Source organism: Pelmatolapia mariae, linkage group LG9 (genome assembly GCF_036321145.2).
Source record: "Pelmatolapia mariae isolate MD_Pm_ZW linkage group LG9, Pm_UMD_F_2, whole genome shotgun sequence".
Taxonomy (NCBI): Eukaryota; Metazoa; Chordata; class Actinopteri; order Cichliformes; family Cichlidae; genus Pelmatolapia; species Pelmatolapia mariae.
In genome coordinates, this window is record NC_086235.1 from 32119484 (window position 1) to 32145330 (window position 25847).

The following is a 25847-nucleotide window of genomic DNA, read 5'->3' on the forward strand; positions in this document are numbered from 1 at the left end:
AGAAGTGGTAGCAGACTGGTTTGTAGTGGAGGAATTTGTTGCCAGTTTATTTCATCTTTAATCCGTATTCATGTTGTAATGTAGTAACTTTTGTAGCACAAATACCACAATATGGCAGAAATACTGTTTTGGCACAAATACTTTGATTTGGTATACTTTAGCTTCTTCACCCTTTTTCAGCAACGTTTACATTTTTTTCACCCCTTTTCAGCACAAATTCCAGGTTTTTTTTGGCTGTTTTCAGAAAAAAAAGAACTCTTTTCAGCAGAAACTCTGCTGATTCACCTCTTTTTAGCGCAAGTTTCTGCTTCTTTGCCTCTTTTCTGCAGAAATTCTGCTGATTCACCTCTTTTCTGCAAAATTTTCAGCCTTTTCACCTCTTATCAGCACAATTCTCAGCAGCTTCTGCTCATTTCAGCAGAATTGTCAGTCTGTCCACCTCTTCTTTCTGTAAATGAGTTTGGGTCAGTGAGATGAGTAGCTGCTCTGAGTCTGGCGGGGCCAGGTTCGAATCCTACTCAGGGTGACATTTTTTTTTCACCACCATGCAACTTTTCAGCTTTTTCAGCTTTTCAGCAGACAGCTTCAGCGATAAGGCATCCACACAGCATTTTCGCAGGAAATGCAAATTTTTCTACTATTCTTAAAGTTGCTTCCATACGTTTTTCGGCACTTAACTACTTCCTCAGTTTTCAGCCGATTTTCTCCGTTCAAACTCTAAACTGTTCTGCTCTTTCTGCTAACGACTGCTATGACTTTTGGTGTTTATTACTATTATACTTTTTAAAATATTACACTTTTTTCCTTTAATTTGTCCCATTGAAATGAATGGAAAACTTCCACAATTCTGCTAAAACTTGCTTGGTTTTGAAACTTAACTGCTTCCTCATACTTTCACCTAGAAACTCCATTCAAATTTTAAAATGTTCTCAGATTATTGGGCTATTCCTGTGTGATTCAGCTTTTTCAGATCTTCTACGGTTTTCATTTTATACCTCTTTAAGTTTTCAGTTGCAAAATTGTGATTTTTCAGAAAATACATGCGTTGCTATGGTTGCTATGCAATTAACTCAGAGTGTGTGCTGGTCTGTTCTGAATTTTCTCTTCATGTCTGAACAACTTCTTGCTACTCGCTCAATTTCCACTCAACCCCCACAAATTATACATCAAAACGTAGGTATTTTTGCTGGCTTTCAGACAATGTTACTCTCTTTATTGTGAGATTTACCGTTTTTACGCAATTTGCCTCGAAGTGACACATAGTCTGGTTACTTCCCATTCAAAGTGTATGGGGAGGTTTTGAAATTCAGAGCTGAAATTCTGTAACAGGAGGCATTTTGAAATCGCCATATCTCCTTAACAAAGCAAAGTTAGGACATGAGGCTTGTGCCAATATATCTTCAGACACTGCTGACACTCACAGTGGAAGCAGTTTTTACATTCATCTTACCGTTGAGCCATAAATTACGTTTGTTTGAGGGGTGGAAATCTGTCCTCCTCTCAGTTCTCACACTCTGAAAATGAAGCCATTTCTTCTCTCGTCATATCTCCGCGACAGAGATACAAAGAGCTATGAAAATCGCAGTCAAAATACACCAAAGTCCGCTGATTCACCCAGTACAAGAATTATTCTGCTAGCCCTCCTAGTTTTTGAGTTACACGACGTTTTGTAACTCCAAAAAACGGCGCTTTTCGACTCCCACCGCGATCAATTTCTGATTGCTGATCTATTTGTTTTTCAGCCGCCCGCCCCCTTGCCAGGTGGCGCAATCAGTAATGACACGGCTCTGCAGCTCAAAGGTCGTGGGTTCAATCCCACCTTGCTTCAACATTTTTTTTTCATTACAAATTTAAACACTATCACAGACCTGTCATTTATATTGATCATTTATTACAATTCTGCAAAGTTTTATCATTTTAGCAGCTTTTCTAATATAGACCGAAATACATACAAGTACCCAGCCTAATGAAGCAGACAGAGGCAGTAGCTCTGATTGGTGAATTTGAGCAGAATCAGGTTGTTCATTCATTTCATTTCTTTATTTATTTCACACATGGTTCATCGTGTTTCTTTTTCTACATACAGAACCTTCTGCCTCTTTTCAGCAGAAATTCTGCCTCTTTTCAGCAGAAATTCTGCTCATTCACCTCTTTTCAGCGCAACGTTCTGCTTCTTTGCCTCTTTTCTGCAGAAATTCTGCTGATTCATCTCTTTTCTGCTCATTTCAGCCTTTTCACCTTTTTCAATGCTTTCATCTTTTTCAAATCATAGAGTTCAAATCAAAATATAGTATTTTCACCAAAGCATTGTATTTGTACGGAGTACAGTATTTCTGCCAAATCATAGAATTACTGCAATTTCATAGTATTTTGAGGAATGCCTTTTGTTATAGTATTACTTCTAAGTCATAGTATTTCTGCTTTGTCATAGTATTTGTACTGAAACATAGTATTTCTGCCAAATCATAGTATTACTGCTATTTCATAGTATTTGAGTGAAATTACAGTGTTTCTGCAAAAACATTGTATTTCTGCTACTGTATTTCCGCTGTATTACGTAGTGGCAAAGTAGGAGGCTGACTGTTACTAAGTGCATCAGTGTACATAAGTCATCTCTTGTGTTGGAGTGCCCTCTTGTGGCGCCTTTTGGGTAGTGCCTTAGTAAACATGAACACTGCAAAGTAGTGGTATCAGACTGGTTTGTAGTGGAGGAATTTGTTGCCAGTTTCTTTCATCTATAATCCGTATTCATGTTTTAATGTAATAACTTTTGTGGTACAATTACCACAATATGGCAGAAATACTATGTTTTGGCACAAATACTTTGATTTGGTAAACTTTAGCTTCCTCACCACTTTTTAGCAAAATTTTCATTTTTTCACCCCTTTTCAGTACAAATTCCAGATTTTCTGGCTGTTTTCAGAAAAAAAAACTCTTTTCAGCAGAAACTCTGCTAATTCACCTCTTTTCTGCAAAATTTTCAGCCTTTTCACCTTTCATCAGCACAATTCTCAGCAGTTTCTGCTAATTTCAGCACCTCTTCTTTGTGTGAATGTGTTTGGCTCAGTGAGATGAGTAGCTGCCTTTGGACTAGGAGGGCCAGATTCAAATCCTGCTCAGGGTGACTTTTTTTTTCCACCACCATGCAACTTTTTGGAACTTTTCAGCTTTTCAGCAGACAGCTTCAGCGTTAAGGCATCCACACAGCATTTTCGCAGGAAATGCAAATTTTCTAGTTCTTCAAGTTGCTCCCCCGTTTTTTGGCACTTAACTACTCCCTCAGTTTTCAGCCGATTTTCTCAGTTCAAACTTTAAACTGTTCTGCTCTTTCTGCTAATTCCAGCTATGACTTTTGGTGTTTATTACTATTATACTTTTTAAAATATTACACTTTTTTCCTTTAATTTGTCCCATTTAAATGAATGGAAAACTTCCACAAATCTGCTAAAACTTGCTTGTTTTTGAAACTTAACTACTTCCTCATACTTTCACCTAGAAACTCCATTCAAACCTTAAAATGTTATCAGATATTTGGGCTATTCCTGTATGATTCAGCTTTTTCAGATCTTCTACCGTTTTAATTTTATACCTCTTTAAGTTTTCAGTTGCAAAATTGTGATTTTTCAGAAAATACATGCGTTGTTATGGTTGCTATGCAATTAACTCAGAGTGTGCACTTGTCCTTTCTGAATTTTCTCTTCATGTCTGAACAACTTCTTGCTACTCGCTCAATTTCCACTCAACCCCCACAAATTATACATCAAAACGTAGGTATTTCTGCTGGCTTTCAGAAAATGTCACTATCATTCTTGTGGGACTTATAGTTCTTTTGCAAATCTCCTCAGACTAACATGAAGTTTGAAAACTCTCCATAGAAACTCAATGGAGAGTTTCTTCAAAATCAGCGCTGGCTTTCTCTAATGAGAGGCATTTTCAAATCGTCATATCTCCTTAACGAAACAAAGTTGAGACATGAGGCTTGTGCAAATATATCTTCAGACACTCCTGATGCTCACAATTGAAGAAGTTTTTTCTCACCTATTACCGTTCTGAGATGAGTTACACTTGTTTGAGGGTAGGAAATTCGTCATTCGCTCAGATCTGTTCAGATTTCAAACTCTGGAAATGCGGCACTTTTTTCTCTCGTCATATCTTTTTGATGGATTTCCACACAGACCTTAAAATTTCCATGACTGTTCACCAAAGCCTGCTGTTTCTTACGGTGAAAGAATGATTTTGATGCTCCATATAGATTTAGAGTTATAAAACGTTGTTTGAGGGCAAGTCAAGGCAGTTTTGCTTTGCCTCTACTCAGTTACAGTGTATTACAAGTCATATATCTTCAATATTTTATATTTTATCTCTGAATTATGAAGACCTGCAGATTCCCCCATCTCTTCTGAACAAAACGGTGTCAGAATGAGCGTTCTAGCCCCTACGGTTAGGAAATTATGGCCATTTGTTTGAGGGGAGTCCTGAATGTGAGAAATACACTGAAGAAGACTCATATTTCTCTCTGTGTCTGTGTGTGTAAGGGCTGATTACAGCAGGTGCAGCCAATTTAACTGACCTAGCTATACCAAGCCCAGACTCTTAACAGCCACTGCTCCCTTTAGGCTCTGTGTATGTGTGTCTGTATCAATATTTCTCCCATGTTAAAGTATTACTCCTCCATAATAGTATTTCTGCTAAATCAAAGTACTTCTACTATATCTTAGTACTTCTGCTCAATCATAGTAATTCTGGGTAATCATAGTATTTTTGCCAAATCATGGTATTTGTGCCAAATCATGGTTTTTGTGTCAAATCATGACATTTCTGATATGTTACAGTATTACTAGTAGGTGGAGGTATTTCTGTTATGTTATAGTATATGTGCTGAATATAGTATATCTGCCAAATCATAGTATTTATCCCAAATCATAGTATTTATGCAAAATTGCAGTATTTCTGCTAAAAAGCAGAAATAGTACTTTTTAGCAGAAATTTCTGTCAGAAGATATTATTTATGTTGAAACATAGTATTTCTGCTAAATCATAGTATTTGTGCCAAATCATAGTATTTGTACTAAGTCATAGTACTTGTGCCAAATCATGGTATTTTTTTGCCAAATCATGGTATTTGTGCCAGATCATGTTATTTGTGCCCAATTACAATTTCTGTTATGTCAAGAGATTTATTCTAAATGACACTTCTTCAGCTAAGATTCTAAGAGGAGAAACACACACAGACGCTGCAGCATTTACTTGTATACAAGGGCGATCACAGAACGCTCACATCAGAGTGGGGGCCCTGCGATGCGCGCTCTGCTCTTGCACTTGTCTTTATTTATACACAAGAAAAATGAATACATTTGACGTGAGCATATGCGTATGTGATTGTGTGTGTGTGAGTGTGTCTGTGTGTGTGTGTGTTGTGTGTGTGTGTGTGTGTGTGTGCGTGTGTGTGTGTGTGTGTGTGTGTGTGTGTGTTCGAGGTCAGAACTGCTTGTTTGTCTTCTTACTATCGCTGTGAGAAGACTCAGATACAAATATCAGAACACGTGTTATGAAGAAGAATCAGTCCTGAACAATGAAAAGAACAATCAGTTCTAAGCAAGGAAAAGATCATCATGCAGCATTCTATCACAAGCAAACTTATATCATTAAAAGCTTATACTGACTAAAAAATACAATTTTCTATTGACATTCCCTCCTGTTGTCAGTATAACCTTTAAGTGAGATATCAGTATGTAACATCTTGTTGTACATTTTCTGTCACATCATCATTAATCACACAAAGTCTTCACATTTCAACAGGTCGGGATCATCATCATTTGTCACAGCTATGTATGCAGCTACAGTGGAAACGATTATGCGGTCAATCATGAGTTTTGGACATGGCAGGATACATGTTACAAAAACACAAAATAAAAGTAAAAATACTCCAACTCCGATGAGTAGTCTCTTTAGCACCTGTAGCCAGGAGCCAGTGTAAAACCAAGAAAACCAGTCACTTGTATTACTCACATAGTCCTGACTTTGGGCCTGCTGGATCTGTCTCAAGGCGTTCAGGGCATCAGTCATGTTTGATGAGTGTACATTGTCTGGTATGTAAGTGCAGCAGGTGTTGTTGAAGAGGACTCAAAGTCCTCCTTTTTCAGCCAGAATCATGTCCAGTGCGACTTGGTGTTGCATCACAGTTATGCGCAGGGCATCAATCTCTTCATTTTGTTGATTGTTGATTTTGCACGAGGCATTCAGGAACAGTCCAAAGCGGTAGTCCAAAGTTTCAATTCTTAACATGTTCTTTCCGGTGCCCACCCATGGAAACAGTGAGTGGAGGACCTTTTGTCCGGTGGTCCAAAGCTTAAATTCCTCTGGCACATCACTGCCATAGATGGGGTCATGTGGTTGTAGTGTGGAGACGTCTCGTCGTCGTCTTGTAGTCTGAGAGTCATTTACAGCTGACATCCTGAAGGTGTGGTCTGAGATGAAGATTGGGGCACAGGTGCCCGTCCATCCGGGTGGCAGTATGAAGTAGGCACGTTGTCCACACAGCCAGGCCATTCCCTGCACCCAGTAGGTGCCGTTGCTGGGCGCGGACGTGTTTACAGGTGCGCCCTCTCCGTTGGCTGCAGTGTGGTTACAGTTGGTGGTGTTGCCTAGGGGTCTGTTACCGTTGTCTTGTCGGTAGCACATGGAGTGGTTCTTCCCTGGGGTTTGGTCCAAGAACACTGGGAAGTGAATGGACGTGTTCCGATTCGTCACGTTGAAGTTGATCCAGAAGAGCCGGTCACACGTTCCGTTGTCAAGTCCAGCGTTTTCGACGATGATTACCTCGTGTCGGGGTGGTCCCTGAAAGATACTAAGAAGGTTAAGCGAATAGATGATAGAGCTTGTCTCATCAATGATGATTTTCTTATGTTGATAGCCAATGCCCGCAAAGCTGGCAGCGCACTTGGCTTGTGTTTTATTCATGTAGTTTCCATAAAAAGTGGGATGTGTTGATGTGCTGGGCATATAAGAGCAGACATAACAGTCTGTATTTTCCGATTCTGCTCTGGTCCTGTCGTGGATGTAGCGGTACCAGGCATTGTTCATCCAAGGGTGTATGTGGTCTTGCGTCATATCTCTTAGGTGAGAGTTGTCGTGCGTCCATCTTCTCTGTCTGCCTTGTGGTTCAGCTGTTGTTGGCGTCAGCTGGGGTCCTGTAAGGGTGAGCGTCGTAGTCAAGGTAACCAAGAGGGTCCACATTCCCATGGTTGCACACAGGTACGTCACACCTCGCACTTGGTTGCCCTAGAGTTGATCAGAGGCTGGAGGTTGAAGTGCGAGCTTACCCGACGGGGGCCCAATCAGCACTCCCCCCTCACCACTGAAGCAACCAAGTGTGGGCGAGATTTCCCTAATGTGCTGTCTTGGGGGTGCCGGGGTTTCCTGGGACCTCAACCTTCTTGCAGTGGCTCTGATGTATCCAGGAGGGTCTCTCTGCTATTTTGCAGGCAGTTGGAGTGGTGATGAGCACTTGGTAGGGACCTTCCCAGCGGGGCGAGCTCCAATTTTTCCTTTGGAGTACTCGGACAAGGATCCAATCACCTGGCTTCAACCTGCAGGAAATAGATGAAAAAGAGTCTTGCGGCAGTTTATTGTTCAAAACGACTTCTCTGTTTGTCAACAATTGAGTCATCCAATCTGCCAGAGTGGTTTCACGGATTGATTTATCTAGTGGCTCGCTAATAACTGGCAATGGAAAAGGTCGCCCATGTATGATTTCAAATGGGGACAGTTTGTTATTTCCTTGTGTTATTCTCATCCACATTTTGACTAGGCCTACACATTCTGGCCACGGCCTGCCAGTTTCTTCCATTGTTTTCCTGAGCCTTTGTTTTATAGTGCCATTTGTTCTCTCCACCAATCCTGCACTCTGTGGATGGTAGGCAAAATGGTGTTTTAACCTGAAACCTAGTGCTTCAGATACTTTGCTGATCACATCGTTTACAAAATGGGTTCCATTATCTGATCTTATCAGAGTAGGAATTCCATATGTTGGAATGAAATGGTTGCATAGACACTTTGCAACTGAGATTGCGTCTGCTTTTTTCACTGGGTAGATTTCTGGCCATTTTGAGAAAACATCTATAATTACTAGAGCGTATTTTGAGCCCTGTCACTCATTCAATTCAATGAAGTCCATGTGAATTGTATGAAATGGGTGAGGTGGTGTAGGAAAATGTCCTCTTTTTGGCCCTAAGTTACCTTGGCTATTGTGTTTTTGGCAGGTCATACATGTTTTCACATATTCTTTTGCTGAAGTTTCAAAATTAATAGTGTAAAATTGTCGGTTTCTAATAAGGACCATTCCTTGGATCACCCCTCCTGATGAGCCATGGCTCAAAACTATGGCTCACTAGAGCGGCTGTTTTGTGTAATGATTTGGGAAGAATGGGCTTTCCTGCTATTTTCAATATGTCATCAGTGTCTAGTACTGCTCTGTGTTTTAGCCATTGTTTTCTGTTCTCTAGGTGATGCTGCTTTTTGTCGAATGGTCTGATTTTCACGAGTTGTTAATAAAACTGTGTTTTTTTTTGGCTGCTGCTGTTTTTTCAGCTTTGTCAGCAAAATTGTTTCCCTTTCTAATTTCAGAGTCATCCTTCTGATGTGCTGAACATCAGAAGCATATTGCTAAACGTCGTATCACATGACGAGTTTTCTCCCATGTAAACAGATGTGTGCCATGATAAAATCTTCCTCCACACACTAGAAATAAGAAACTAATGTCAACTGTTGTTACATTTTATTCATTTATTTATAATCCAGTCATTCCTTCGAATCTAGTATCAATCAACTAATTTGCATATCAGAATGCACTAAGTTGATAGGTCAACAGAAATGCACGTTCAAAATATTATCACAAAAGAGAATTTCCTTCATACATTAAATTACTTGTTTTGCATCAATCAAACAGAAAGCATTCCACAATTTATTGTATTACCAACTAAATTTATTGTCTGATTACTGCTTGGTCATACCAGGCTCTCTCTGTCTTTATTTATGCTTCTCTGTTTTCACAAACGTTTCACCTATTGTCAAGCTGAAGAGTTAAATGTCAGCGGTGGATAAGTTCAGCATTTGATAAAAAAACTCTGTTAAGTTTTTCCTGCTTTAACACCAATGAGAGATATAGAGGCGCATGTATATAGTTTGTGCTATAGTGTAAGCTGTTCTTCATTGTTCTTCATGTGTGTTAGTATGCTTGCATGCAGGGCCTCTGGGCCTGTCTCACCCAGAAGGGCATTTTCTTAACAGTTGCCTTTCTCTCATGTGTGTTACAAAAAGGCAAATGTGCTATTAGCAGCTGTGAGATTATTATGCTGCTATATATTACATTATACCTGTAATCAAAATGAGTGAATCATGACACCGCTGTAGGCCACATCAGACTTCTTGTGTAATCAGTATGTAGTTTTAGTTTGCATCATACTTCTGAGTTAAAAGAATGTGAAAATCATTAGATTAATTAGATAGGTTGGTATTATCCTATACTGCTGATTTACTGTGAGTGAGTTAGACTATTTCATGACATTTCATACTGCTGAGTTATAAAGAGACTATTGTGTTCAGAGAGTCAGGGCCCTTTTTTTTTTTTTTTTTTTTTTTCCATTGTAGAGACAACAGAGCACATTGCACGGGAGCAGAAAAACAGTGGGCCAAGGTCATAACTCAGGCTCACTGGGAGTTAGAAAGAATGTAAATGCTTAGTTTTGTGGCTGTGGCGCATTTTGTATGGCTTCTTTTCTTTTGTTTAGTATATTTCTGCCTTCACCTGAGAGGGTGTACCCTAAGTATGTTACTTCAGGTCTCCATAATTGGAGTTTATTCAGAGACACTTTGTGGCCTTGTCCTGCTAGGTGACGTAACACAGCCATAGTATTTTGTTTACACCCTTCCTCTGTGTGGCCAGTCACTAAAATGTCATCTACGTAAAGTAGAAACTGTCCTCCTGCTGGCAGGAGGCAGGACATCATTGATTTCTTTAAAGCTTCTGCATAGAGAGTGGGGCTGTTTTGAAAACCCTGAGGTAACCTAGTGTAGGTGTATCTCCGTCCCTCAAAAGTGAAGCCAAACAGATGCTCTGAGTTAGGATGTAAAGGCACTGAGAAAAAGGCGTTTGATAAATCTATAACTGAGAACCATTGTTCTTTTGGGGTGACTTGATTTCATTTATTGCTCGTAGATCATGTACCAAATGATACTTTCCAGTATTAGCTTTATTCACCACTTAAACAAAACATCACTCCTTGTTTGCTCATTATTATTATTATTATTATTATTATTATTATTATTATTATTATTATTATTATTATTTTAAATTCTCCTTTCTCAAAAACAGAAAATGAAATTGTAGTTGTTCTTGGCTGAGAAACTCAAACCCCCTTTGTTTTTGTATTTTTATTGTTTTTTTCAGGACAAGAAACTAAGTTTGAACTTTTCTGCCTTATCACCTAAAACAAAGTAAACAACCCAGCTCTCAGCTGGCTCTGAACTTATCATCATCATGGTGAGAGCTACTACAGAAGTCACAGTACTCCTCACTCAAGCAACACGTCAAAACAAAAAACAAAAAACAAAATGCAGCACATTACACAGAGAACAACTGAAGATGTTGTTCTTGTTTGTTCTCCTTGGATTTTAGAATAAACTTATTACATCTGCATTAGTAAATCATATGCCTAATCATTATGTGTCACTGTGATCCCTGAGTGTGATCACAAATTTAATTAATTTTCAAACCAACAAAACAAAACAAAAAACAAAACAAAACAAAAACAAGTTGCTGATGGTATCAACGTTTTACACACGAGTCAGGATGCAAAAAGGCTGCTGCCAAAGACAAATCAGAAGTGTGAGGGAAAAAAACTGAGCCCACAGACAGCTGCATGTTTGAGCCTTAATAGCTGTTTCCCTCCCTCTGATGTGTTCTTATGTAGCTCCTGCTGTAAAAAATGTGTAACCTGCTCATTAGCTTAGCAGTGACCACATATTTAATTCAGCTTCTCAATTTTGTAGCTTTAGCTATTGTATACAGGTTTTGGCTTATTAGTTGTTAGTATAGGTGTGCTCTATATTTCAGCAATATCTCATCTAGGATGACAGGTTTTCAATCAGGTCAAGTGCCTCTATGCACTTAATTAGTTTAGATATTTTCTTTATTTTCCTCATCTCATATGTCATTGTACTGAATTTGAGCAACCTTAAGCTTGATGCAGACTACTTCTAACAATTATCCACCTCACATCATAACTGACTGAGGTGCCTCTTCATATTAATATTATTTCATTATCAATGCTATTATCTTTATATAACAGCAATAGCATATTACAATATTTTATTTATATTTTATTTTGTATTCACCATGGGCTGGGGGTGATCTGCAGTTTCACCCCTTCCCAAGCTGGAGACATTTACCTTTTCACACACTGGCTGAGCAATGACACAACCTTAATATACCTTATGCATCTCTCTATTTCATTTAATATGTGTTTGTGTGAATTATCTGCTTTCATTCATTACATTCATGAATGCTATTCATGCTGGGCATGGTCTTCGTCCTAACTATGTGTCATTGTTAATACCAGTTTACAGGTTGTTATCCTTGCTATTATCAGTTTGAATACATTACAGTTAGGCTCCAATTTAATTTAGCCTTTTGTTTATTTTACTTTATTCCTCTTGTATCTATATGCATTCAGTGGGGTCTGTTTCCAGCACTTTTTAAACTTCTACTTTGATCTTGAATTTTTCACTTGGTGAGGGATTATTATGTTCTTCCTGATCTGAACTATTCTCTTCACCTGAGCTGCTATCCTGTTCTGAGTCACTGTCTTCTTTGTTTGTTAATGCTTTTACTCTTTGTCGCCTGTCTTCCTCTCCATTCCTCTCTCCTTCTTTTGGATTATTCCTGCTCCGGCTTGTTGTTTGTCTAACCATCCCTCATCAGGTGTTAATTTTGCTTGTTTATTCCCCATTTTTAAAGATTTTGCTGGGCCGTCACTGGCACGCTCGACTTCAGAGTGGTTACTGATACGGCCTTCGACTTGACCCTAAAGGTCAAGCGGTATCAGTGTTACGGGGCGAAGCCCAACCGATCTCCAATGTCACCAGTACGTGAGCCTCAGCAAGGAAAACAAAATAAAATAGAAGTAGTTCAGCAGCGTATTGTGCTGTAAAATCAACTTACTTCTAGACACATACACACATAGACATTTGCGCGCTAATTTGTCACGAAGTATTTCACGGCTACCTCTAAAACCAGTCTAAACACAGTTCCTTATGGCGAACTTAAACCTATTTTAATTTCTTTGTCTCAACGTGCTTTAATTTGCCTAAACATATTTTAATTTGTCACGAGGTAATTTCGGCTACCTCTAAAACCAGTCTAAACACGGTTCCTTTTGGCGAACTTAAACCTATTTTGTGACGAAGTATTTAACGGCTACTTCTAAAACCAGTCTAAACACAGTTCTTTTGGCGAACTTAAACCTGTTTTATCACGTTTCTTTAAACCTTTGCGGCCGTTTTATATATCAAAATAGTGTTTCTCACCCTCAGATGTCTCACTGGTGGTTCGGATCGCCAGACTGAATCCCACCGCCGTGTACCAGACTAAAAACACCGGCCTGGACCCGAATTTTAGCGTTCCAGGTCTTTCGGCCTCGTCTAAGAGGGCTGTGCACAGACTTCGGTGCTGGCTTCCCACGGCGTCGGGAGTCAGTGCTGGATCCTGGAACAGAGTCACAGATAACAGTTCTGATGTTTCTGCCTCGGCTTCGAAGGACCAAAATAAATGTCAAGAGATTTATTCTAAATGACACTTCTTCAGCTAAGATTCTAAGAGGAGAAACACACACAGACGCTGCAGCATTTACTTGTATACAAGGGCGATCACAGAACGCTCACATCAGAGTGGGGGCCCTGCGATGCGCGCTCTGCTCTTGCACTTGTCTTTATTTATACACAAGAAAAATGAATACATTTGACGTGAGCATATGCGTATGTGATTGTGTGTGTGTGAGTGTGTCTGTGTGTGTGCGTGTGTGTTGTGTGTGTGTGCGTGTGTGTGTGTGTGTGTGTGTGTGTGTGTGTTCGAGGTCAGAACTGCTTGTTTGTCTTCTTACTATCGCTGTGAGAAGACTCAGATACAAATATCAGAACACGTGTTATGAAGAAGAATCAGTCCTGAACAATGAAAAGAACAATCAGTTCTAAGCAAGGAAAAGATCATCATGCAGCATTCTATCACAAGCAAACTTATATCATTAAAAGCTTATACTGACTAAAAAATACAATTTTCTATTGACATTATAGTATTACTACTAAGTCGTAGGATTTCTGTTATGTTATAGTATATCTGCTGATTATAGTATATGTGCCAAATCATAGTATTTATAGCAAATCATAGTACTTGTGCCCAAACATAGTATTTCTTGCCAAATTGTAGTATTTGTGCAAAAACATACTATGTCTGCAAAATCACAGTATATCTGTATGTTATAGTATTAGTACTAAGGCATAGTATTTCTACCAAATCATAGTATTCCTTCAAAATCATAGTATTACTGCAATTTCATAGTATTTGAGCGAAATCGTAGTATTCGTGCAAAAACATATTGTCTGTTAAATCACAGTATATCTGTTATGTCATAGTATTACTACTAAGGCATAGTATTTCTACCTAATCATGGTATTCCTTCAAAATCATAGTATTACTGCAATTTCATAGTATTTGAGCAAAATTGTAGTATATGTGCAAAAACATACTATGTCTGCTAAGTCACAGTATATCTGTTATGTTAAAGTATTACTAGTAAGTCACAGTATTTCTGCCAATTCGTAGTATTTGTACTAAATCATGGTACTTGTGCCAAATCATAGTATTTTTTGCAAATCATAGTATTTCAATCAAATCTCAGTAGTTGTGCTGAAACGCAGTATTATTGCCAAATCAATAATACTGCGTACTGCACATTCAGGGGAATCCTGAATGTGAGAAATACACTGAAGAAAACCCATAGCTCTCTCTGTGTCTGTGTGTGTAAGTGCTGATTACAGCAGGCGCAGCCAATTTAGCTGATCTAGATATACCAAGATCAGACTCTTAACAGCCACTGTTCCCTTTAGGCTCTGTGTATGTGTGTGTGTATCAATATTTCTCCCATGTTAAAGTATTACTCCTCCATAATAGTATTTCTGCTAAATCAAAGTACTTCTACTACATCTTAGTACTTCTGCTCAATCATAGTAATTCTGGGTAATCATAGTATTTTTGCCAAATCATGGTATTTGTGCCAAATCATGGTTTTTGTGTCAAATCATGACATTTCTGATATGTTATTGTATTACTAGTAAGTGGAGGTATTTCTGTTATGTTATAGTATATATGCTGAATATAGTATATTTGCCAAATCATAGTATTTATCACAAATCATAGTGTTTATGCAAAATTGCAGGATTTCTGCTAAAAAGCAAAAATAGTACCTTTTAACCTTTTATCTTTCTGTCAAAAGATATTATTTATGTTAAAACATAGTATTTCTGCTAAATCATAGTATTTGTGCCAAATCATAGTATTTGTACTAAGTCATAGTACTTGTGCCAAATCATAGTATTTGTACCCAATCATGGTAGTTGTGCCAAATCATGGTATTTTTTTGCCAAATCATGGTATTTGTGCCAGATCATGTTATTTGTGCCCAATTAAAATTTCTGTTACGTTATAGTATTACTACTAAGTCGTAGAATTTCTGTTATGTTATAGTATATCTGCTGATTATAGTATATGTGCCAAACACATCACAGTATATCTGTTATGTTAAAGTATTACTAGGAAGTCACAGTATTTCTGCCAATTCGTAGTATTTGTACTAAATCATGGTACTTGTGCCAAATCATAGTATTTTTTGCAAATCATAGTATTCGAACCAAAACATAGTAGTATTTGTACGAAGTCATAGTATTTCTTCTAAATCATAGTATTTCAATCAAATCTCAGTAGTTGTGTTGAAACGCAGTATTATTGTCAAATCATAGTATTTGTACTGAAACATAGTATTTATGCTAATAAGAGTATTTCTACTAAATCATAGTACTTGTGCCAAATCATAATATTTCTGCCACATTGTGCTAGTTGTGCAAAAACATAGACTGTCTGCAAAATCATAGTATATCTGTTATGTTATAGTATTACTACTAAGGCATAGTATTTCTACCAAATCATAGCATTCCTTCAAAACCATAGTATTACTGCAATTTCATAGTATTTGAGCGAAATCGTAGCATATGTGCAAAAACGTACTATGTCTTCAACATCACAGTATATCTATTATGTTATAGTATTACTACTAAGTCACAGTATTTCTGCCAATTCGTAGTATTTGTACTAAATCATACTACTCGTGCCAAATCATAGTATTCAAATCAAAATATAGATTACAGTGTTTCTGCAAAAACATTGTATTTCTGCTAAATCATAGTATTTCTGTTATCTTAAAGTACTTGCACTCAATTATAGTATTTGTGCCAAAACATAGTATTGCTGCTATATCATGGTATTTGAGCCAAATCATAGTATATGTCCTAAAACATAGTATTTCTGCCAAATCATAGTATTTGTCCTAAAGCATAGTATTTCAACAAAATCACAGTACTTCTGCTATGTTCTAGTATTTGTGCTTGTAGAAAAACCTGTGCTATTGTGAGCTACATTACCCAGCAGCCTCTGAGCAGTGAGGGAATTCATGGGACTTCTGAGCTAGATGGTCTTCCTTCGTTCCTGGGCTAACGATTGAGAAGAGAGCTGCTGGGAAGGGGAGCAAATAGCCCATCCTGTATTTGTTGGGGATGGTGTGTGTCACATAAATGTGAGTTAATGTTCCATGCTTAAGATGTTTACCCTGCTACTTGTGTGTATTGGTTTTAGTTACCTTTAGCGTATGTGCTAGTTAGCGATAGCTATGGCAGCCCAGTTATTTGATTGTTTTGGGCTTGTTCCTGCTTTGTTTGTTCCCCCTACAAATTTATGTGACTTTGTACACTGTAATATCGCTGTATTACGTAGTGGCTAAGTAGGAGGCTGACTGTTACTAAGTGCATCAGTGTACATAGGTCATCTCTTTTGTTGGAGTGCCCTCTTGTGGCGCCTTTTGGGTAGTGCCTTAGTAAACGTGAACACTGCAAAGAAGTGGTATCAGACTGGTTTGTAGTGGAGGAATTTGTTGCCAGTTTCTTTCATCTTTAATCCGTATTCATGTTGTAATGTGGTAACTTTTGTGGCACAAATATGGCAGAAATAGTATGTTTTGGCACAAATACTTTGATTTGGTATACTTTAGCTTCTTCACCCCTTTTCAGCAAAATTTTCATTTTTTTCACCCCTTTTCAGCACAAATTCCAGGTTTTTTGGCTGTTTTCAGAAAAAAAAACCTTTTCTGCAGAAACTCTGCTGATTCATCTCTTTTCAGCGCAAGTTTCTGCTTCTTTGCCTCTTTTCTGCAGAAATTCTGCTGATTCACCTCTTTTCTGCAAAATTTTCAGCCTTTTCACCTCTTATCAGCACAATTCTCAGCAGCTTCCTGCTTTGGGCTTGTTCCTGCTTTGTTTGTTCCCCCTGCAAATTTATGTGAATTTGTACACTGTAATATCGCTGTATTACATAGTGGCTAAGTAGGAGGCTGACTGTTACTAAGTGCATCAGTGTACATAGGTCATCTCTTGTGTTGGAGTGCCCTCTTGTGGCGCGTTTTGGGTAGTGCCTTAGTAAACGTGAACACTGCAAAGAAGTGGTATCAGACTGGTTTGTAGTGGAGGAATTTGTTGCCAGTTTCTTTCATCTTTAATCCGTATTAATGTTGTAATGTAGTAACTTTTGTGGCACAAATACCACAATATGGCAGAAATACTATGTTTTGGCACAAATACTTTGATTTGGTATACTTTAGCTTCTTCACCCCTTTTCTTCACAAATTCCAGCTTTTTTGGCTGTTTTCAGAAAAAAAAACTCTTTTCAGCAGAAACTCTGCTGATTCACCTCTTTTCTGCAACCGTCTCTGTCTTTCAGACCCTCGCAATCAGTAATGACACGGCTCTGCAGCTCAAAGGTCGTCAATTCAATCCCACCTTGTTCAACATTGTTTGTTTTCACTAAAAATTGATACAATATCACAGACCTGAAATTTATATTGCTAATTTATTACAATTCTACAAAGTTTTATTATTTTAGCAGCTTTTCTAAAATGGACCTCAGATTCTTGTTAACGCTCCATGGCAGAAATATATACAAGTACACAGCCTGATGAAGCAGACAGAAGCACTACCTCTGATTGGTGAATTTGAGCAGAACCAGGTTGTTCTGCCTCTTTTCAGCAGAAATTCTGCTGATTCACCTCTGGTCAGCGCAATGTTCTGCTTCTTTGCCTCTTTTCTGCAGAAATTCTGCTGATTTACCTCTTTTCTGCAAAGTTTTCAGCCCTTTTACCTGTTCTCAGGACAATTCTCAGCAGCTTCAGCTCATTCCACCATAACTGTCAGTCTCTCCATCTCTTTTCTTGTCAGAGTGAGTTAGGCACAGTGAGATAAGTTACTGCCTTGAGCCCAGGAGGACCAGGTTCAAATCCTGCTCAGGATAACATTTTTTTTCACCACCATACAACTTTTTGCAACTTTTAATCTTTTTCAGCTTTTCAGCAGACAGCTTCAGCATTAAGGCATCCACACAGCATTTTCGCAGGAAATGCAAATTTTTCTAGTTCTTTATTATTGTGTGGATGCTGGAGGCATCCACACTATTGTTTTCCTGTTTCTCTTTATTCTTTATTATTGTGTGGATGCTGGAGGCATCCACACTATTGAGTTCCTGTTTCTCTTTATTCTTTATTATTATTGTGTGGATGCTGGAGGCATCCACACTATTGTTTTCCTGTTTCTCTTTATTCTTTATTATTATTGTGTGGATGCCCTCAAGGGCTTCCACACTATTGAGTTCCTGTTTCTCTTTATTCTTTATACTTTATTCTTCAAGTTGCTCCGTTCTTCGCCGCTTAACTACTTCCGCAGTTTTTGTGCTATTTTCTCAGTTCAAATTTCACAATATTCAGCTATTTGTGCTCATTTGTGCTATATCTTTTTGTACTTTTAACTATTATACTTTTTAAAATATTAAGCTTTTTATGCAATTTTTTGTCCCATTGGAATGAATGGGAAAGTTCTAAAATTCTTCAGAAATTCTGCTAAAACTTGCTTGTTTTTGAAACTTAACTACTTCCTCATACTTTCACCTAGAAACTCCATTCAAACTTTAAAATGTTCTCAGATTATTGGGCTATTCCTGTATGATTCAGCTTTTTCAGATCATCTACCGTTTTAATTTTATATCTCTTTAAGTTTTCAGTTGCAAAAATGGGATTTTTCACAAAATACATGCGTTGTAATGGTTGCTATGCAATTAACTCAGAGTGTGCAGTTGTCCTTTCTGAATTTTCTCTTCATGTCTTAACAACTTCTTGCTACTCGCTCAATTTCCACTCAACCCCCCAAAATTATACATCAAAACGTAGGTATTTTTGCTGGCTTTCAGAAAATGTCACTATCATTGTTGTGGGATTTATAAATCTCCTCAGAGTAACACAAAGTTTGAAAACTCTCTATAGAAACTCAATGGAGAGTTTCTTCAAAATCACCGCTGGATTTCTCTAATGACAGGCATTTTCAAATTGTCATATCTCCTTAACGAAACAAAGTTGAGACATGACGCTTGTGCCAATATATCTTCAGACATCCCTGATGCTCACAATTCAAGAATTTTTTCCTCACCTATTACCGTTTGGCCATGAATTACACTTGTTTGAGGATAGGAAATTTGTGCCTTGCTCAAATCTCTTCAGATTTCAAACTCTGGAAATGAGCAACTTTTTTCTCGCGTCAGATCTTTTTGATGGATTTCAACAGAGACCTGAAAATTTCCATGACTATTCACCAAAGCCTGCTGTTTCTTACGGTGAAAGAATGATTTTGATGCTCCTTATAGATTTAGAGTTACAAAACGTTGTTTGAGGGCAGGTCAAGGCACTTTTGCTTTGCCTCTACTCAGTTACAGTGTATTACAAGTCAAATATCTTCAATAATTTATATTTTATCTCTGAATTATGAAGACCTGCAGATTCCCCCATCTCTTCTGAACAAAACGGTGTCAGAATGAGCGTTCTAGCCCCTACGGTTAGGAAATTATGGCCATTTGTTCGAGGGGAGTCCTGAATGTGAGAAATACACTGCAGAAAACTTATACCTCTCTGTGTCTCTGTGTGTGTAAGGGCTGATTACAGCAGTTGCAGCCAATTTAGCTGACCTAGATATACCAAGCACAGTCTCTTAACAGCCACTGCTCCCTTTAGGCTCTGTGTATGTGTATGTTTGTGTGTCTGTATCAATATTTCTCCCATGTATTACTCCTCCATAATAGTATTTCTGTTGAATCAAAGTGGAGCAGTTTTTACAGTCATCTTACTGTTGAGCCATAAATTACGTTTGTTTGAGGGGTGGAAATCTGCCCTCCTCTCACTTTTCAAACTCTGAAAATGAAGCCGTTTCTTCTCTCGTCATATCTCCGCGACTGAGGTACAAAGAGCAATGAAAATCGCAGTCAAAGTACACCAAAGTCCGCTGATTCACCCAGTAGAAGAATGATGCTTCTATTCCACCTAGTTTTTGAGTTACACAATGTTTTGTAACTCCAAAAAACGGCGTTTTACGCCTCTCACCGCGATCTAAATCTGACAGCTCATTTCCCTGTTTTCTCAGCTGTTGCTCTCTTTTCCAGTGGCGCAGTTGGTAATGACGCCGGTCGGCAGCCCAAAGATCGCTGGTTCAATTCCACCTTGGTCCACGTTTTTTTTCCCCTACAAATTAATACACTATCACAGACCAAGAATTCATAATGATCATTTATTACAATTCTGCAAACATTTATGATTTTAGCAGCTTTTCTAATATGGACCTCAGATTCTTTTTAACACTCAATGGCACAAATACTGTTCCCTTTAGGCTCTGTGTATATGTGTGTCTGTATCAATATTTCTCCCATGTTAAAGTATTACTCCTCCATAATAGTATTTGTGCTAAATCAAAGTACGTCTACTACATCTTAGTACTTCTGCTCAATCATAGTATTTCTGCTAAATCACAGTATTTTTGCCATATCATGGTATTTGTGCCAAAGCATTGTATTTCCACAAAATAACAGTATTTCTGCTATGTTATATTATTACTGCTCATAGTATTTCTGCCAAATCTTGGTATTTGTTCCAAAGCATAGCATTTCTGCCCAATCACAATATAACTGCAAAATAAAGGTTTTTGAGCCAAATCATAGTGTTTGTACTAAATCCTAGTAATTCTGCTCAATGATAGAATTTCTGCTATGCTGTAGTGCTTTTTGCTAGATTATAGAATTTCTGCTAAGTCAAAGTATTTCATATAAATCATAGTATTTCTACCAAGTCCCAGTGTTTCTGCCAAATCATAAATCATAAATAATGTGGTGTGTTGGGGGAACAGCTAGTTCTCTCCCATCATGCCTTGGGACATGTGCTGCTGTTTAGATGTTCTTCTTTCATGGTTTATGGTCACGTTACTTTTAACTGTTGTCTTGAATGTTGTGTTTATACTACGGTACAAAGTCACTGACAGTTATTGTTTTATAGGAAGAATGAAGTACCATAAGTGAGTTCTGTTATGCTGTTATTGGCCCTTGAAGCACATTGTGGCACAAGCAAGTGTGTTTAATTAAGAGCACTCCCTACCATCTTGGGGTGAAAAGACAAGCGTAATCTCTCTCTGTCGGCTTCTTTGTAAGAATATACACTATCCAAGACATGTGATTTATATTGATCATTTATTACAATTCTGCAAAGTTTTATGATTTTAGCAGCTTTTCTAATATGGACCGAAATACATACAAGTACACAGCCTAATGAAGCAGACAGAGGCAGTAGCTCTGATTGGTGAATTTGAGCAGAACCAGGTTGTTCTGCCTCTTTTCAGCAGAAATTCTGCTCATTCACCTCTATTCAGCACAACGCTCTGCTTTTTTGCCTCTTTTCTGCAGAAATTCTGCTGATTCATCTCTTTTCAGCGCAACGTTCTGCTTTTTTGCCTCTTTTCTGCAGAAATTCTGCTGATTCATCTCTTTTCTGCAAAATTTTCAGCCTTTTCGCCTTTTTCAATGCTTTCATCTTTTTCAAATCATAGAGTTCAAATCAAAATATAGTGTTTGTACCAAAGCATTGTATTTGTACGAAGTACAATATTTCTGCCAAATCATAGAATTACTGCTATTTCATAGTATTTGAGTGAAATTACAGTTTTTCTGCAAAAACATTGTATTTCTGCTACTGTATTTCCGCTGTATTACGTAGTGGCTAAGTAGGAGGCTGACTGTTACTAAGTGCATCAGTGTACATAGGTCATCTCTTGTGTTGGAGTGCCCTCTTGTGGCACCTTTTGGGTAGTGCCTTAGTGAACGTGAACACTGCAAAGAAGTGGTATCAGACTGGTTTGTAGTGGAGAAATATGTTGCCAGTTTCTTTCATCTTTAATCCGTATTCATGTTGTAATGTAGTAACTTTTGTGGCACAAATACCACAATATGGCAGAAACACTATGTTTTGGCACAAATACTTTGATTTGGTATACTTTAGTTTCTCACCCCTTTTCAGCAAAATGTTCATTTTTTTCACCCCTTTTCAGCACAAATTCCAGCTTTTATGGCTGTTTTAAGAAGAAAAAACTCTTTTCAGCAGAAACTCTGCTGATTCATCTCTTTTCAGCGCAAGTTTCTTCTTCTTTACCTCTTTTCTGCCGAAATTCTGCTGATTCACCTCTTTTCTGCTAAATTTTCATCCTTTTTACCTCTTATCAGCACAATTCTCAGCAGCTTCTGCTCATTTCAGCAGAATTGTCCGTCTCTCCACCTCTTCTTTGCAAGAATGTATTTGGCTCAGGGAAACGAATAGCCGCCTTGGGACCTGGAGGGCCAGGTTCGAATCCTGCTCAGGGCTTGTTTCTGCTTTGTTTGTTCCCCCTGCAAATTTGTGTGAATTTGTACACTGTAATATCGCTGTATTACGTAGTGGCTAAGTAGGAGGCTGAGTGGCAGGGCCAGACTGAAATTTGAGCATCTTCAGCCCCTTTCAGCAAAATTTTCCGTTTTTTCTGCTGTTTTCAGAACAAAAACCCTCTTTTCAGCAGAAATTCTGCTCATTCACCTCTTTTCATCACAATGTTCTGCTTCTTTCCGTCTTGTCTGCAGAAATACTGCTCATTCTTCACCCCTTTTCAGCAGAATTTTGAGTTTTTTTCACCCCTTTTCAGCACAAATCCCATTTTTTTCAGGACTTTTCAAAGTCTGCTGATTCACCTCTTTTTAGTAGAATTTTGTGCTTTACCTCTTTTCACCTCTTTTCAGTGCAACGTTCTGCTTCTTTCCCTCTTTTCAGCCGAAATTCTGCTGATTCACCTCTTTTCAGCAAAATTTTCAGCCTTTTCTCCTCTTATCAGCACAATTCTCAGCAGCTTCTGCTCATTTTAGCAGAATTGTCCATCTCTCCACCTCTTCGTTTTGCAAGTGTCTTTGGCTCAGTGAGATGACTAGCTTCCTTGAGACTAGGAGGGCCAGGTTCGAATCCTGCTCATAGCAACGTTTTCTTTTTCACCACCATACAACTTTTTGCAACTTTTCATCTTTTTCAGCATTTCAGCAGACAGCTTCAGCATTAAGGCATCCACACAGCATTTTCGCAGGAAATGCAAATTTTTCTAGTTGTGTGGATGCCCTAAAAGGGCTTCCACACTATTGAGTTCCTGTTTCTCTTTATTGTGTGGATGCCCTCAAAGGGCTTCCACACTATTGAGTTCCTGTTTCTCTTTATTCTTTATACTTTATTCTGGTTGCTTCCGTACGTTTTTTGCCGTTTAACTACTTCCTCAGTTTTCAGCCGATTTTCTCAGTTCAAACTCTAAACTGTTCTGCTATTTCTGCTAATGTGTGCTATGACTTTTGGTGTTTATTACTATTATACTTTTTAAAATATTACACTTTTTTCCTTTTTTTTGTCCCATTGAAATGAATGGAAATCTTCTGAAATTCTGCTAAAACTTGCTTGTTTTTGAAACTTAACTACTTCCTCATACTTTCACCTAGAAACTCCATTCAAACTTTAAAATGTTCTCAGATTATTGGGCTATTCCTGTATGATTCAGCTTTTTCAGATCTTCTACCATTTTAATTTTATACCTCTTTAAGTTTTCAGTTGCAAAATTTTGATTTTTCAGAAAATACATGCGTTGTTATGGTTGCTATGCAATTAACTCAGAGTGTGCACTTGTCCATTCTGAATTTTCTCTTCATGTCTGAACAACTTCTTGCTACTCGCTCAATTTCCACTCAACCCCCACAAATTATACATCAAAACGTAGGTATTTCTGCTGGCTTTCAGAAAATGTCACTATCATTCTTGTGGGACTTATAGTTCTTTTGCAAATCTCCTCAGACTAACTAAATCATAGTATTACGGCTATTTCAAAGTATTTGAGTGAAATTACAGTGTTTCTGCAAAAACATTGTATTTCTGCTAAATCATAGTTTTTCTGTTATCTTAAAGTACTTGCACTCAATTATAGTATTTGTGCCAAAGTTTAGTATTTCTGCCAAATCATATTATCTCTGCTAAATCATAGTGTCTGCCAAATCATAATATTTGTGCCTAAGCGCAGCATTTGTACCAAAACATAGTATTGCTGCTATATCATAGTATTTCTGCCAAATCATAGTATTTGTCCTAAAACATAATATTTCAACAAAATCACAGTATTTCTGCTGTGTTATCGCTGTATTACGTAGTGGCTAAGTAGGAGGCTGACTGTTACTAAGTGCATCAGTGTACATAGGTCATCTCTTGTGTTGGAGTGCCCTCTTGTGGCGCCTTTTGGGTAGTGCCTTAGTGATGATGTGTGTGTTTTTCAGCAACCCGCCCCCTTGCCAGGTGGCGCAATCAGTAATGACACTGCTCTGCAGCTCAAAGGTCGTGGGTTCAATCCCACCTTCGTCAACATTTTTTTTTCACTACAAATTTATACACTATCACAGACCTGTAATTTATATTGCTAATTTTTTTCACTACAAATGAGTACTGCAAAAACATACTATGTCTGCAACATCACAGTATATCTGTTACGTTATAGTATTACTACTAAATCACAGTATTTCTGCCAATTCAAGGAGGCTGACTGTTACTAAGTGCATCAGTGTACATAGGTCATCTCTTGTGTTGGAGTGCCCTCTTGTGGCGCCTTTTGGGTAGTGCCTTAGTAAACGTGAACACTGCAAAGAAGTGGTATCAGACTGGTTTGTAGTGGAGGAATTTGTTGCCAGTTTCTTTCATCTTTAATCCGTATTCATGTTGTAATGTAATAGTACCACAATATGGCAGAAACACTATGTTTTGGCACAAATACTTTGATTTGGTATACTTTAGCTTCTTCACCCCTTTTCAGCAAAATTTTCATTTTTTTTCACCCCTTTTCAGCACAAATTCCAGCTTTTTTGGCTGTTTTCAGAAAAAAAACCCTCTTTTCAGCAGAAACTCTGCTGATTCATCTCTTTTCAGCGCAAGTTTCTACTTCTTTGCCTCTTTTCTGCAGAAATTCTGCTGATTCACCTCTTTTCCAGTTTCGCTCAATGAGTATCTGAAAATTTTCAGCCTGTTCTGCTCTTTCAGAAGAATTTCAGCTTTTCCACCTCTTTTCAACATTATTTCAGCATTTTCACCTGTTTCGAGCATACAGTTCTGCTTCTTCCCCTCTTTTCACAACAATTCAGCTTCTTCGGCCCCCCCTGCATATTTTTTCTCTCATCATATCTCTTGTTGGAAAAAGAACTGCTTTGGCTCAGTGAGATGAGCAGCTACTGTGATTGCTTCTCTCCGTCTTTTCTGCAGAAAGTATTACTCCTCCATAATAGTATTTCTGTTAAATCAAAGTACTTCTACTACATCTTAGTACTCCTGCTCAATCAAAGTATTTCTGCCAAATCATGATATTTGTGCCAAGTTATGGTATTTGTGCCAAATTAAAATTTCTGTTATGTTATAGTATTACTATTAAGGCATAGTATGTCTACCACATCATAGTATTCCTTCAAAAACATAGTATTACTGCAATTTCATAGTATTTGAACGAAATCGTAGTATTTGTGTTAAAACATACCATGTCTGCAAAATCACAGTATATCTGTTATGTTATAGTATTACTACTAAGGCATAGTATTTCTACCAAATCATAGTATTCCTTCAAAATCATAGTATTACTGCAATTTCATAGTATTTGAGCGAAATCGTAGTATTCGTGCAAAAACATACCATGTCTGCAAAATCACATTATATCTGCTATGTTATAGTATTACTACTAAGGCATAGTATTTCTACCAAATCATAGTATTTTTGCAGAAACATTGTACTACTGGTAAATCATAGTATTTCTACTAAATAATAGTATTTCTGCCGAATCATAGTATTTGTTTCAAATCATAGCATTCGAACCAAATTATAGAATCATAGTATTTGTGCCAAAACATTGTATTTGTACAAAGTCATAATATTTTTTCTAAATCATAGTATTTCACCCGAATCACAGTAGTTGTGCTAAAACCCAGTGTTAATGCCAAATCATCGTATTTGTACCCAAACATATCAGTTCAACTTATTTAACTCTTCTCAACAGCCCAACACCTCTTCTTCACCCCGTTTCAGCAGAATTGTGAG

General features: G+C 37.9%; 1 protein-coding gene across 1 annotated transcript in view; it reads right to left on the reverse strand.

Moving 5' to 3' along the window:
• Positions 1–5248: 5248 nt before the first annotated feature.
• The window catches only part of LOC134634487 (uncharacterized), a 70321-nt gene continuing 49722 nt past the window's right edge, over positions 5249–25847 (reverse strand). The window contains exons 2-3 of the mRNA XM_063483720.1: positions 12586–12763; positions 5249–7589 (exon numbers count right to left, since the gene is read on the reverse strand). Of these exons, the coding sequence (XP_063339790.1) occupies positions 6124–7242 (1119 nt within the window). The 5' untranslated portion in view covers positions 7243–7589; positions 12586–12763 and the 3' untranslated portion in view covers positions 5249–6123. The remainder of the gene's footprint in view (positions 7590–12585; positions 12764–25847) is intronic.